General features: G+C 29.8%; 1 protein-coding gene across 1 annotated transcript in view; it reads right to left on the bottom strand.

The window, feature by feature from the left end:
- The window catches only part of LOC117178048 (hillarin), a 59,347-nt gene that overhangs the window by 39,595 nt on the left and 2,933 nt on the right, over positions 1 to 16,819 (bottom strand). The window contains exon 2 of the mRNA XM_033369255.1: positions 498 to 1,163. Coding sequence (XP_033225146.1) covers positions 498 to 838 — 341 coding nt within the window. The 5' untranslated portion in view covers positions 839 to 1,163. The remainder of the gene's footprint in view (positions 1 to 497; positions 1,164 to 16,819) is intronic.

Here is a 16,819-nt window from a genome sequence, read left to right as displayed (position 1 = left end):
TGGTTAAGAATGTCACTATTTTGTTAAAAAGTCATCTTTTTTATTCGAAATTTTTTTCTTTAGATTGAAAATTAATCTTTTTTAAGTTTATTCTTTTTGATTTAAAAATTTGAAAAATTTGTTTAAAAATCATAAATTTTACTTAAAAGTTTAACTATTTGGCTATAAATGCAACTCTCTTCTAAAAAATTCAACTTTTTAGCTTGAAAACTCAACTCTTTCGTTGAAATTATGTTAAAATTATGGAATTATTTCTGTAAATTTTGTGTTTTATTTTAAGCGTTTATCAAATAAAATCAAACATTTTTTTCTCAAAAAGGGGAAGGGATGGAAAAAGTGTTGAAAGTAGCATCATGTAGGATTTAAACAACACCAAAAAAGGATTCCTTTCAAAACTCAATTTTAAACACCGACCACAAAAATATCCACAATATTATTGTTTCAAAAAAAAAATGTCAGGCTCAGAATGAAAGAAGTAATAAAATCAGACTACATACCTCGGTGGAAAAACCGTTCTGGGAGATCCACCAGCCCTGATTTGTTCATTAACATAGCCGCTTCTAGGCACATTGAGTGCACTTCTTATTCCCACGCTGGATCCGTCCAGCGTCCCAGGACCTGGTTTCGGAACATGACTGCTGCAGTATACTTCTTTGTCATTAATTTTATGTTGATTGTTGTAATAAGTCTTTAAGGTCAACTTGGTACCACACCTAGAACACTTGAAGCAGCCAGCATGAAAGAAAGTAAAATCCTTCAAAGGACCCACCCTGTCGACTTGGTAAACAGTCTGCTGACACCGCAGACACGTGCTTTCGTAAAAATTTGGCCGATACATTGCTAACGGGATCCCGGATCACGTTTCCTAAACTTTATCTCCCTCAGGAATCACCAACTACTTTTTTTTCTCTTTTTTCGATTTCGGACTACCTTGTTTTATCCTCGCGAAGCGATATTCGCCGGTTCAGGTTTCTCTGAAGATTGTATCAACTCTGGCAATTTACTTTAATCGTTTGCCATTATCGAAGTGACGTTGCCGCAATGGAACCGTTTGTCTCGTGGCTCATTTTTGCCATTTTATTCTACCTAATTATCATCTCGAATGGTTTTATGCACCCTGCGATTTTCACTCCTGGAGCGATCGATGTTTCGTAAGAAGGAACCTGTAAAAAAACATTTTTTGTTGTTAAATTGAGATTTATCTGTAATTTATATTTGTGTAATTTTAGAATTTAGTGAGTGCCTAATTAAAAAACTGGGAGGCTTTGAATAAAAAATATTTCAATCTTAAAACTTGAAATTTTTCATTCTTAACCCTGAAAAATTTTAATCGCCCGCTTAGATATATACGGAATTGTTTATGCAGAGTTGCTGCAAAATCCCAATTTCGAAATTCTCTGACTTATCCCTGACAAATTTTTCACTTTCACTAACCGTCATCAATTTTTATTTTGGATATACAAACAACCTTATACATAGAAGATCAGTAATATTAATGATAGAAAATGTTTTTTTTTTCAAATTTATTTTAAATACTTTTAGTAAAAACAGATATACAGAATTTTATTTTTATAAGGGGTCACCCACAAATTACGTAAAAAATTCATAAAATACATTAAATTCCAACAAAATAGTCGAGTTTTCAATTCAAAAAGATCAATTTTAAACCAAAAAAAGAGAGAATTCAATTTTTAGTTAAGAACATACTATTCAGCCAAGAAAAAAATGAATTTCCATGTAAATATGTATTTAGATTTTGAACCAAATTGATGAATCTCCGCTAAAAAAAATGAATTCTCAAGGAAAAGTTAAATAGTAACATTCCCACCGAAAAATATTTTAATTTTCAATCAAAAACAGTTGAATTAAACCTAAAAAATACTCATTTTCAACAAATTAGCTAAATCTTAAACCAAAACAGACTAATTTTTAATCCAAAAAGACAAATTTTCAATAAAGAAGTTTAATATTCGGCTAAGAAAGATTTTTCTGCTAATAAGAAAAAAAATCTCATCCAAAATGTAGAATTAAAAAAAAATCCAAGCGAAAATGGAATAGTTACATTTTCAACCGAAAGTATGAATGTAATTTCCTATCAACAAAGTATCAACAAAATATATGAATTTTCAATTAACAAAAAAATATATTTTCAACCAAAAACAGAATAGTTCTATTTTCAGTCAAATTCAACTAAATCAAATAAATTATCAACGAAACAGTTGAATATTTAAACAAATAGATGAATTTTTAACAAAGAAGGTTATATTCCTATAAACAAGATAAATTTTTAACGAAAAATAGAATAGTTCAAAGTTCATTTAAAAAATGAACTTTCAACTAAAATGATGAACTTTCAACAAAAAAAATGAATTTTTAACCAAAAAGTTGAATTTTCAACCAAGTGGATTAATTTTAAACTAAAAAGATGAAGTTTCAACTACGTAATTGGATTACTTTTTCAGCAAAAGACGAATTTTCAACAAAACAGTTGAATTTTACACTTGGAATTGTTAAATTTTTTCTGAAAAAAATTAATTTTATACCAAAAAGATAAATTTTCAACACAAAAGATTAATTTCCTACTACAAAAGACTAAGTTTCAATAAAACAGATGAATTTTCAGCGAAGAAAATAAATGTTTAACCGAACAAGAAATAGTTCAATTTTTAATCAAAAATAAAATTACCAAACAAATAAAATAATTTTCAACAGATTAGTCAAATTTTAAAGAAAAAAAGGGGTTTCGGCTAAAATGATCATTAATAAAAAAATGGAATCTTCCACAAAGTAATTCCTTTTCCAACAAAAAAGTTAAATCCTCGACCAAAGAAGATTAATTTTCAACCGAACAGTTGCATTTTTATGAAAAAAAAGACAAAATGTCTACTAAGACAGATACATTTTTAAACAAAAAGACGAATAAAAAAAAATAGTTGACTCTTAACCAAGTTGAATATTTTCTTCCAAAAAAGATGATTTTTTATTCAAATTTTCGAAAATTTTCAAGAATCTTATATCTGGCAGGCTGCAAAACTTATATTTTCTAAATTCCCTAATTTTTTCCTAACCAAATTCATGTTTTTCCTGATCAATAAAATTCTTAGACTTTTCCCTGATTTACAGGTTTCCCTGACCCAAGGCCATCCTAATAATAGACTCTCGAAAAACTGGTAGAACTCGGGAGGTGGTTTTCTGCAGTTTTCCTCTCCTCTGGCCAAACGTCCAGGCAACTGCGAGTACTTCGAATAAATTTGGATACAGCCATAGATTATGTCTGGTTATGATTAAATTCATACAGTCTGGCAGTATATGTACTCATGCTAAAGGACTTGAGTGATACTTTAGTTACGAGGGAGACCCATGTATAGACCTCGGTTTCACTGGGATTTTAAATTAAATATAGGGACGGGAAAGGTGGGATGAATCGGAAATTTCACAAGGGGAATATGTAAGATGCCAATGGGACTCGATTGGTACCCTCCACATTACACGTCTGGAAAATGGAAGCGAGAACGAATATAATGAAAGTTGATACAAGGAATTGCGCTAATAAATATCTTTTAGAAATAATAGAGATTCATGCAAATATTTTACCGAAAATGTATTTAAAGGAAGAGTTAAGTGATCTACAAAATGGGAATCCTTCTAGCTGGGGTATGGAAGTAAGAGAAGTTTTAACGGAAGTAGGAGACGCTGAAACTTTGGATTGGATATTTAAAGGGATCGGAAGAGGTAGGAAAAAATCTAAAGAGGAGAGTAATAGACAGGAGTGATCAAGAAATTTTGAGGAAGTGAAAAATAATTTAGAAAAGAAACATTTTTGGGACTATGAGAAAATATAATATGTAGACAAGGAACAATGGGCTAGGTTGCTGTGCAGAGACGTGCATAGGGGGCTGGAAGCAAAGGTTTTAAAGATGTAAATTGTAGCTTATGTGTGAAAGATAAGGAAAATTGAGACCATATGATAATTTGCAGATTAGCAAAAAAAATTATGCGTGGATCATATAAGAGCTGTGGAAGTGAATTAACGAATAAAATTTGCTTATCAGTATCAGCGAAACCGAGCCGCAGCTTATGCAGATATGCAAAGGAATTTAAGAAGGAAGCAGATAATCAGAAAATAAAATACGACAGGAAAGAGTAAGAGACCAAACTTAAAGTAGTTTAATAGTTCATGTGTAATATGTATAATAGTTTATATAAAGTAGATATAAATTTCTGGGGTTAAAACATATAATCGGAATGGGACATTTGCAGTAGGGTAACCCTTAAATACGTGGTTAACCCTTTTTTTTAATTTTTTGCTCCCAGGACCAACCATATACACCCCCTAAAATTTTCCATATGATTAACATTGAGAAAAATCCACATAAAATTCGGAAATTTTGTCAATTTATACTATAAACCGAGGACCGCAACCTTCCTTCAAATCTGAAAAAATTAGTGTAGAGTAAAAATACAAAATTTCTCAATTTTCAAAACGGCGGACCCACACAAGATGACCAATAACGGCATTTTCTATATAGTGTTCAACAAAAGGGACCGAAATTTCGTGAAAAAATCTTGTTAATAGCTATAAAGCAATTGCCAGCATTAATAATTAAACATTAAGTATGATTGATTTTCCCATTTTTCAAGAAAAACCTCTCAAACTTGACCATTTTAGTTTAAGCTACCATCTTGGATTTTATCAAAATTTCTACTCTCACGCACTACTGCAGTTTCTGAAAATCAATTTGCTTATCATGCTTAGCTTGAGAGGTTTTTGTTGGAAAATGGAGAAATTAAACATTTTTTCCACTTTGGCCAGCCGCCATATTTTATTTTCTCCAAATTTCGACTGTCAATGACTATTTCACAGTTTCTGGGAATAAATTTTTTCACCTTGTTAAGTTTGAGAGGCTTTCATTGAGAAATGGGAAAAGTAAACGTAATAACATTGAACTGGAAATTGTTAAATTTCATACGCATCTATAATCTTTTCGTCTCAAAAGACTAAACATTTGATTTGGGAATTGTAATAAATAAAAATCATTGATACTTCATATACCAACTAAATTTTCAAAAACTTTCTACACCATTAATAATGTTATCTCTACAAGCTTGTTTTTGAGAATAAAATTCTTATTTAATTTAAATAATCGCTGCTAATGGATTTTTTTTATTCGACAAGCATAAAACGTAATCTGTTTACTTAAATACACCAATCAGGTCTTTGGCAGAATATTCGCTTTTCTCTTAAACTTTTTAGCTGTTAAAATTTCAACTATTGAAAATTCGAGAAAAAGGTGAATTTTGTACTAAAAACAAGTGTTAAAAATTTTATATTTACATCATTCTACATGTCATTTACATAATAAATGAATATTTCAATGCATACAAATTATTTTTGAAAAAAGGTCGATTTTTTGTAAACGAGTCGCTATTGGCAAATAATATTTTGGCAATTTATGAGGTATCCAATGGACTCTCAGTAGGAAATTCACAAGAGAAAAGAAAAATCTCAACTCTTAATATATCTTTGTAAGTCGTCAAAACTGTATTTTAAAATTCTTCAAATTGAAAATGTACGCATGAAAATAAAGACCCAAAATGGAAAGAAATTAAATAATTTCATAACAGGGTGGCCACAAGATTTAATTTTCCAATTTCCGGGACATTTCCCTGATTTTTTCTTGAGAATTAGACGAATTTCCCTGACAGAAAAGTGTTACGAAAGCGAATAAGGTTTCAATAATGTGCCAAGAAAAATAGTGAACTACAAATAAAAAACTATGAATCGAATTCTATTTTCAAAGAATGTATACTGAAAAAATGTTTATATTGATATTAGGAAGTGCTTCCAAAATAATATTAAAAAATATCAATTCCTATGTTCCCTGACAGCTACTTCATTTCCCTGACAAACTTTTTTTCCCTGACATTTTCCTGACTTCCCTGACATGTGGCCACCCTGCATAATTAAAAATTAAGAATTAAGCCGTGTAAAGTGAATGGTTTTATCATTAAAAAAGTTTACAACTAAAATTAACATTAAAAAAAAGTTGTAATCAAACTTATTTGAAATGAAATAATCATGTAATACAATTGGACAGATGTTTCTTCTAAAAATTTTTTAAATTTAAGGTCCAAAAATATACATATTCACTCTAATTTTCTGGGTTGCCCCGTTCCAGCGGCCACCCTTGTGCGTTTTGGAATTAACTAAATTGCCATTTCGTAGGAAGAGTATCTGCTCGGTTCTGCTTCTTGGCGAACCTAGCGACAAAACGAAAACTATCATGAGCTAGGATCCTGAAGAGTGGTAGTTTTTCATTTTATCGTTAGATTCGCTAAAAAGCTGAACCGAGCAGATTCCCTTCTTCCGGCATATCCGACAACAAGCATGGTAAGTCACGTAAACAAAATCGATGTAGCAACTGTTTTATTTATGCAAGTCTTATATAAATGGTAGAATACTCCACTAATGCGATGTTAGTGTTATCGCGAAGCTGCTTATCGGGCGAATTTTTTTCTTTTGATTATTATATAAAAAATAGACTTTTCTCCGAGAAAAGGCCTTTAACGATAGTCTCTCTACTCTTTAGATTATGTATACAAAAAAAAACGAAAGAAAATTACTCTCCGTTTGGCCTTAGTTTATGAATTCCGATTTACCGATGATTTTCAGTGGCCTCAAAGAGGTTTTTAACCTGTATTCTATCCTTGAAATGAGTTGCACGTAGACACTGAAATTTTTTAGAATAAGAAGTACAAATATTTAAAAATTTTAACATAATTCTGTGTGAGATCGGCATGGTTCAGATAAAATTTCTTTCAATTTGAATGTGTCAACGGACATCCAGAGTCACATAAACCAAAGCAGAGACTCATACTATTAAAGTCAGTTGCCCAGTCCCACGCACGCCCATACACTTCCAGATGGAGAATGTAATAAGTGACACAATCGCCCGTTGCGAAGGTGCTCGTTGTAACTAAAAATGGATAATTGCTAGTCAGTCACCTCATATTACGGTATCGTATCGTATTCTTTAAAAAAAATTAAAATGTCCAAAATAGACAAGTTTATTCTCACATTTTCTTTTTGGACAATGAATAGAGTTCTTTATGAGTTTGATTCAGTAAAAAGTGGGTCACCGCATCAATTCAGTAAGATTTAAATGATTAATCAGGCAAACCCGCTCAGGGTGGCCATAATAACTTCAAATAAATTCAAAGCTATTTCCCGATTAAAAATTACATTTCCCCCCGTCGACTTCTAAGCGTTTATGTTAACAATTATTTAATAGTAATTGTTATATTATATTATTTTTAAAATGAACTTAACATTTTAGAACTCCCTGGTAAAATATATAATGCAAATTTTGGTAAAAGTGATTTCAAACTTCACAGTTCAAAATCTTTTAATAAAATTAACGTAAGTACAAAATATTGGATTTTTCAACCAAGAAAAATGAAATTTATAAAAAAAAGTATTTTTCACAGAAGAATTGAATTTCTAGCTAATAAGTCGAATGTTTTGGAAAGGTTGTCTTTTAAACCAGGCAAGATGAATTTTCAACAAAATGGTTTATTTTGAACCAAGAAAAGGCATTTTTTAACCAAATAGTTGAATTTTCAACAACAACAAAATCAAAAGAGATGTACTTTAAACTAAAATTATAATAGTAGACTTTTAAATTAAAAAGAATTAACTTTCAGTCATGAAAAATAAATTTTCATCCAAAATGAAAACTGTTCTTCCAAAAGATAAAAGAAAAGTTTTTCTATAAAAAAAACGCAATTCCACCAAATAGAATAATTTTTAACCATCAGAGATTTATTCTGAATCCAAAATATAAAAAAGCCTTTTCAAATAAAAAGAATTAACTTTAAACTAAAAAATATGACTTTTTATGAAAATAGTTGAATTTTTATACAAATAATTAAACTTTTTATCAAATCATAGCCAAAAGAGATATGATTTCTGGGCCAAAAATATGATAGCAGACTTTTCAATAAAAAAGAATTAACTTTCGAACATGAAAGATCGAGTTTCAACCAAAAAGGCGCATTGTCCACAAAAGAGTTGAGTTTTCTACCTAAAAGCTTTTGACCAACAAAATTAATTTTCAACCAAAATTCAATTTTTAAAACACCAGAATTTTCAATCTACGAAAATGAATCTTCCACTAAATGATGGAATTTTTATACAAAATAGATTACTCTTTAACCAAAAACAGTTGCATTTTCTTTGCATTGACTTTTTCAGAAAATAGTTAAATTTTCCAAAAAATAATAAATAAATAAAGTTTTCATCAAATAATAGAATTTTTAAACAAAAAAGAGGACTTCTGTACCAAAAATATGACGAAAGAGTTTTCAAATAAAAATAATGAACTTTCAACAACTTGTATTATAAAACATGACTCACTTTAGAATGGTGAAGAAATCGAAAAGTGAAAGAAATTAAGAAGCTTTAAAATAAAAAATTGAATTAGAAACTTTTCAAGTTGAATTCGCTAATCAATACATGTCTTTGAAAAAAGTAATTTAATTAAGATCGTGATACTATTAAGTAGCCATTAAACAAACTTTCCTTACATCAAATATAAATTTAAAATAGTTCAGATATAATGAACAAGTTCGTTATTAATTTAATATCCTCGCTCCTTTTAGTTATTAAAACACGAGAAAGTTATATTCTTGTTCTCTTTTTCACGCTTTACATCTGTAGCAGTTTTTTGATCACGTAAATGAGTGAAATTCATATTTTGAATAATTTTCTCATTAGGCTAATTTTTACACACACACAAAACTAACTGAGAAAATTCACCAAGTTACTCATGCTGAACAATAAAGTTAATAAAAGTAATAACAATAAGTAGAGGGAATGATGCAGAACGAATAAGAAAATCTCAGTTTTGAAATGAGAAGAAAGCTTTTATTGTTAAAATTATAACATACGAAATTTAAAAAATGAAAATTCGACAAATTTTTAAAGATAATAATAATATGATAAAACTAATTTAATTAAAAAATTAATTAAATCAGAAAAGACAATCAGTTCCACAATGATGGGAAAAATAAAAAGAATGCGTTCATAATTATGACCTCCATATGTACTTGTTTGTCATTCCTAAAATTATTTAGTTAATTAATGTTTATATGTTGCCTTGTAATTACATGGTAGATGGTGCATCTCAGAGTTAACGGGAAAGGACTATAAATTTGAGTTCAATTGTGACAAATATTTCTCTACATTCAAGCCTAATTATAGGAGTACAGTATTTCTTCCATTATAAATACTATGCAGGAGGAGAAAACTCTGAAATTTTTCATGATCTATTGTTAGTCCGAAAGCTGAATCTCCTCTCAAGAATAAAATTAAAAAGAAAAAGAGTGAAAATGAAATTGTTAACTATTTATTAATAAAATAAAAATTAAACTAAAACCTTTTACAGGGTATCTACTCATTTTTTTAAACTAAAAAAAATGCATTTAACATAAGGTTTTTCTATGTCTAATTTTATTAAAATCTTTACAAGTGCAAAATTATTTTGTTCTCTTCTTAAAATTCCTAAATATCTCTTAACTTGCATGTATTTTTTCTAAGATTTTATAATCTGGCAAAACTGAACCTTTTCACTTTATTCTTAAAACTATTCTAAAATTTCCAAATTTTCAATAGAATGTTTTCAAATCTTTTCAAAATTTAAATTATTAAAAAAAACATTTATCAACAAAATAGTTGAATCTTCAATCAAAAAGATTAGTTTTCAATCAGATGCAGCTTTTACCAATAAAGATGACACTTTTATTAACAGAGACGACTTTTTTACAAAATAATTAAGTTTTTTAACCCGCAAATATAAACTTTCACAAAAAAATTTCATTTTAAATCAAATAGTTGAGTTTTTAATCAAACTGTCGAATTTTCTCAAAAAAAAGGAATTTTCAACGGAATATAGTTACATTTTCAACCCAAGAGATAAATTTTCAACTAAAATGATGAATTTGCATTTTTTTAAAAGCATTTTTACCAAAGCGGTTCAACTTTTAATCAAGTAACTGAATTTTCCTACAAAAATAGTACAATTAAAAAATAATTATAACAGATATTAATTGAATTCAATTAAAAAAGACGAATTTTTAACAAATAGTTGCATTTTTTACCCCAAATATATGAATTTTTAACGAAAAAGTTAATTTTAAACCTAATACTTGAATTTTCATTTTAATCGATGAATTTTCTACCAAAAAAGACAAATTTTCAACAAAATAGTTACATTTGTAACAAAAAATGTGAATTCTAAAAAAGATTATTTTAAACCAAGCAATTATTGAATATTTTACTGAAAAGGTTAATTTTCAATCAAGAACATTAATTTTCTATGATGAAAGACGAATTTTTAACAAAATACACGAATTTCCAACTATAAAGATCCATTTTCAACAAAAAACCGCTTAGTTCATTTTCAGTTAAAAATAAGTTTTCGGACAATATAAAAAGAATTTTTAAACAAAATCGTTACATTTTCAACCAACCAATTGCATTTTTGATCGTATAAATTTTCAAACATCTTTTCAACTACTCCGAATTTTTCCGAGAATTATTCCTAAAATTTTGAAACTTCTTTAAAAATAAAAAGTGGCAGTGAAAATTTTCTGATTTTTAGAAATATTTTGAAAATTTCCCTGATAATTAGTTTTTCAAAAAATAAAATCATTTGAAACTTTCCCCTGAATTTTAAGAAGAATTTTTGGTTTTCTTGATTCTTTTAAAAAATGGGAAAAGGCTTTAAAATTATGTTTCGAACTCTGCAAAAACATACATACTGTTTTAAATTTTTATGAAATATTTTTTAATCATTTCAAAATGTCTAAAATTTTTAAAAATATACTAATAATAATCCAAAAAAATTGCCTCAAAATCTTCCGAACTTTTTTTTGACAATTTTGGAATTTTGTAAAAGGGTTTTGTAATATGCTCGTACAATTTAATTTGTCTTAATGAAAAATCATAAAAAATGTTCTCAGAAATCTTAAGAAAATTGGTTTATTCTCTAGAAACCTTTCAAAATTCACATTTTTAGACATTTAAAATGTGATACCCCACTTGGATTTTTATTCTCGCTTTATTTTCTTTTTTTTTAATTTCGGGTTAGTAGAGACCCAGTGTTACGCTTGAACATTCTAAAATTGCAGAATAATTTGGAAGCATTTAAAAAATAATTTATTGAACCGACCCTCATGTATTATATCCATTACCCACATAAACACCGCTCCTTTATAATTATACCGTTATAATATTTTTTTAAGCAGCTCTGTGAATACATGTTTAGACTTTTGAATCGTAAAATTGACATAATCACGATAAATCCCACGGTGTCACTTTTTGATCCAAAAGCATATTTGAATACAAGTTGATGATCTTGGAATCGTGAAATTTACATATGATTCTTAATAACCGGAATTTATATAATAACACGTAATAACATGCTATTTGAATGACTTGAAATTTTATCGAAATTACAGATATATTTAGCTTCTTTTGACTTTATACGTTCGAGGCATAAAATATTCTTAAATTTATAAATATATAGTTTAGATATTAATTTTTTAAATTATGATTCACGTAGCCAAAATTCAGAAATAGATTTTTATTAAGTCACAGATGAAAAACAAATTAGCATTACTTTATATGGATTACGAAACGTTTTCATCCCACGCAGTGGCGTAGGTTTTTGCATTTTTTTCGGCACCAGTATATAATAATAATCTTTCGGAACGATAAAACCCGTTTCGTGAATAAAAGAGTAATCAATGTGGGTATAACTCATGCTTAACATTTTAAGTATTTTTCATTGTGTTCAGTAATAAAATATAGATTACGAGAAATAGAAAAACGAGGAAATTGTGCCTAATTTTTTAATTAATTCAATATAATTTGTAACCATTTAATCATGCTTATTGTTAAAAATAGATTTTAGAGTATGCGGTAAAAATTTCCAAAGGCCGTTTGTGATTTTCATCAAACTAACAAGGAAAAAATTAAAAATATATGTACGGTTGAGTGAGGACAAAAGGTTATGATAATTTACAATGTTCGCCAGGCATAAAAATTTAACTTTGCAATTGGAGAACTATATAACGGATTCAGAATATTTTCCGCAAGAAAGAAGTGAACTCTCTTAGAGAAGTGATTTGCTATTTTTCATTTTACTACTTAATATTTCTAGACAGAAATAACAAGAAATGACCTTTTTCAATTCTTTATTCTTAAATTTTCTTATTAATCTTTTACAAATATTATGATTTTTAAAATGTTTCTTCAATACTAACAATACGATAATATATGGTATTCTCGTAAAAATCACATTTTAGTACACATTTTTAACAGAACTAATTTTATGGTTTTTGAGATTTTTAATTATAATTTTTTTTTTAATACGAAATACTTGTATTCGTAAATAAATAATATATCTCTCGAATTATGTAAGTTCAAAAGGCAATTAAATCCTAAAGTGATTTATTTCAATGTAAAACATGGATGACACCTAATTCCGAAAATAAGAAACGGATTTGTAATCTTAAAAAGTTATTTACAACTTTTAAAAAAGATTGATTTCTTCAAAGATTTGAATTAAAAAATTACGGAACATTTAGTCATTTAAAAATAAATTAAATCGAAATTTTGAATTCGAAACGATTTAGATAAAGTATAAGATTTCTCGATGGGTATAGAATTTGATATGTATATATATACACACCATTAAGCCATTTCCCTTTCGGGGTAGGCGTAACTCACTCGGTGGGAAAGGAGTAATATGTGGAAGGGCTAGAAAATTTTCAGATTTATCCAGAATTCTCGTGTTATTTATATAAATAACACGTTCGTTCCGTAACACTGCTCCGACCCAGGTTGCTGATCAATCTCTCTAGCAGTCACCCCAAGTGAAAATCCTCGCAAAGTCATTATGTAAGGTTCCCCACTTGGGTTAATTAGTGGCCAAGGTCTTTTGTTTCAGGCGTCACTCACTCTACTGACACTCTTTTTATTAACTATTTGCCGCCATAAATCTACAAAATTCTGAAACATAGGTTTTGATATAAGTCTTGTGTCGATAACATTTCATAGAATTTCAATTAAATACATGCGGAAACATAGGATTTAATAGAAGTTTTGTGCTGGCCAGATTTCATCGCAAATTTCAATATAAGAAACTTGTCTACAAAAGTACGCAATTTCTGAACGGACATAATTTGACAGAAATATCCTAGACTCCAAAACATAGAATTTGATACAAGCCTGGCAGTGATAAGATTTTATAGAATTTTAATGAAAATGTAATGATAAAAAGTATAGGATTTCTAGATGGATAGATTTTGATCACGACAGGCCGGCAAAACCGTCGTGTGTTCTGAGTAAACGGAGCCATCCAAGGATGACAGCTGTCTGCATTCATCTCGCAAGTGCGAGAGAGTTTGATTCGACATCATGTTTTCTCTGGATAGATGGTCTATCAAATGCTATATAATGTTCTATACTTTTGCTGTATGGAAAGTAAAAAAAATTTTGTACATATCTTACGTAAAAACAACAACCAAGCTGAAAACCGTTTGAAATTACTTTGGGAGTTGAAGAATGAGTCCACGCGTATTAAGCTAGATCCTAAATACATATTATCAACACGTAAACATAAATAAAAACAATTCTCCACATGGAATGCAGTAAGGAATGGGTATATTGAACCACGCGGACCTCAGTTACATATTTACAAGCCCACAGCCACATCCATACTCATCTAGCAGGCCCCCGGTTAGACACACCCTGAATACATGTATTTCTGATCTAGGCTTCTCTGTTACTCTGGACCGCCACTCACGACTATCTTTGATCTCTAACTCTATTATTTAAAAAATAAACTAATAAAAAAAGAGATAAGAATAAAATTACTAAAATAATTCAATCTTCTTCTGCATCCTAACCCCTTCACTCTCACAACAGACGTGAACCCGGCAAGCCTCCCCCCAGTCCAGTATTTTTAGACCCCCCCCCCACACTTTTTTTAGAGGGAAATTCTGACAAATTATAAAAAATATTATTATTCGAAGGATTGCAAAAATTATATATGATTATCTTCAAATGCATACAGTTGAGAAAATTTCAATGTTCACCGGTGAAAATGACTGAATGTTTTTTTTTCTTTTTTTGTACGGAAATCTCATTTTTTTAATAAAAATCTACCAAATCACTTCGGATGTCATTTGATACTACATGATATCATACATCTTAATAGGTTTTAACATTTTTTTAATTTTCTAATTTTCATATAAAATTATAATTTTTAATTCGTAATTCTGAAACAGTTTATAATTTTTGAGGCCTTGAAACTAAAATTGTTCAGCTTAAAAAGTTCATATTCGCAATTATTCGTTTTGAAGTTTCTCAATTTTTAACGCTCAATCAGGAACGTACTCATTTTGTAATGATTATTTTATTATGTTTTTTTAACCAGATAAAAATAATTAAAAATGTACAAATCTTATTGCTTTTTTCGAATTATTACATTTTTCGGGGATTAAATTTAAACTTAATCAATATTGGAGGTTTCAAATTTTTAAACTGCAATATGTAAAAACGAACATTCGGTCAGTTTTGCGTGAATACCTTCATCTTCAACGATTTATGAGTTTTTAAATATAAATTTGAAAAACATTCTTTAAAATAAAAATAAATTAAAAACCCTTTAAATCTTGGAAATCCTATTCAAATTTCTTAAATATGATGAAGTTCCTTTTGATATTCCTTGAAATATTATAAAGTTACTATAAATCTTTACAATCCATTGAAACCCAATAAAATCCTTTAAAACCCCGAGAATTTCCATGAAATCTGACGATATATCCTGAAATCCTGGATAAATGATTGAAATCTCTTGAGAGCTTTTAAAATCCCTTGTAATCATTGACAACCTCGGAAATCATAGTAAATCCGTTAATATCCTTTAAAAATCTATTGCAATCTTTAAAAATATCCTAAACCCTTAATAGGTTTGATACAATTCTGTCAAATCTTCCGAAATACGAGGAAATTCTTTAAAATCACATAATATTTTTTTGAATTGCCTAAAATCATTAGAATATTTTGAAATTCATTCAAATTTGTTAAATTTCCCCAGGCGGAGATATTATATATAGTTTAAATATATATAATTTTTCCGCCTGGGTCTTGAAAATTCATTGGAATGCTTGGAAATACACTAAAATATTTCAAATATTTTTTTAAGCTCTTCTTCATGTTTCTTCGTTTTTTGAAATCCTTCAAAATCCAAAAACTTCGTGAAATACATAAAAAATATTTGAAAATCTTTGAAATCCTTTGAAACACCCCAATTCTTGTGAATTTTTTTGATATTCATTAAAATATTATAAAATCCCCTAAACAGTTTTATTTTATTCATTTTTTTAGGATCAATTATTTTAGTTATTATATATATATATATGCCGCTTTGGAAAACGAGATTTACTATCTCATCTGGAAAAAATCGTGTGACAACTAACAAGGTCACCTTTCAGAGAGGTGTCTTTTGAGTGTGACACCATGAGCCCACTCCTCTTTTGCCTTACATTATTGCCACTATCTCTAGCACTTTGCCATTCCGACGGGTACTTGTGCGGCAAACCTGCAGATCGAAAGTACAAGGTCACTCATGTATTTTACATGGACGATTTTAAGATCTATGCTAAAAACAGAGAGCAACTGCATCTAGCTTTGGGGATTGTCGAACGATATACTAAGGAAATTGGAATGGAATTTGGGTTAAACAAATGCGCCAAGATTTATTTGAAGCGAGGAAAACTCAATGGCATCTCTGAAGATCCTGAGCTCGTTGATAGAAGCGCCATACGACACCTTTGCGCTGGAGAGACTTATACATACCTGGGCGTACCACAGAGCCGCATTCAGGATGTGGCATCTATAAAGGATACTCTCCGAAGCAGATACAAACGTTTCATCCGACAGATTTGGTCTTCCGAACTGTCGGCGAGGAAGAAAGTATCTGCAACGAACATGCTTGCCGTTCCGGTACTACTCTATTCATTTGGAGTAGTTCCATGGACGAAGAACGAGCTCAGATCCCTTGATATCGGGACAAGAAAGCTTATGCGCATGAAAAAAAGCATGCATCTTAAGTCTTCCGTTCCGCGACTGTACATCTCACGGGGGACGCGGAATATTGAGTCTTGAATGTCTTCACAACAGGATTATTCTGGGTATAGCAGATAGAGTTGCAAATGGAAGAGACCCTCTTCTTAAAATGGTCAGGAATCACGATGAAGTGGGCAAAGGAGCATTTCTGTACAAAGCAGTGGAGGCTGCTGAAACACTCGGACTTGACTTCAGTATTAGGGGTGAGCAAAATGCATCAAATCTAATCCATCTCGAGTACTCACTCCTGAAAGCCCGGATTAAGAAAGCAAGTTAATGTCTTGTGAGCTAACGTTTGCTTTCCTTAAATCGCCCGGATTGAAGTCTGGTACAGAGGGTTTCATTTTTGCATGCCAAGACGGTGTCATTTCCACCTTAACATACCGTCGCCACATTTTGAACCAAGACATTCCCGATGATAGCTGCAGGGCGTGCCATGCGCACCCCGAGCATTTAGCTCACATACTATCTAGTTGTCCAACTCACGCGGGAACGACCACAATTCAAGGGCACAATGCGGCACTAAGAGTGCTTTATTACCATCTATGTCACTCTTACGGCATTAACCTTAATATCGCTCCTCTAAATGCTCCTAGGGAAATTGAGTCAATTGTCGAGAAT

This window comes from Belonocnema kinseyi, chromosome 8 (genome assembly GCF_010883055.1).
Source record: "Belonocnema kinseyi isolate 2016_QV_RU_SX_M_011 chromosome 8, B_treatae_v1, whole genome shotgun sequence".
NCBI classification, from domain to species: Eukaryota; Metazoa; Arthropoda; class Insecta; order Hymenoptera; family Cynipidae; genus Belonocnema; species Belonocnema kinseyi.
Note: the sequence above shows the minus strand (reverse complement) of the source record. Positions and strands in the feature narration are given on the sequence as shown.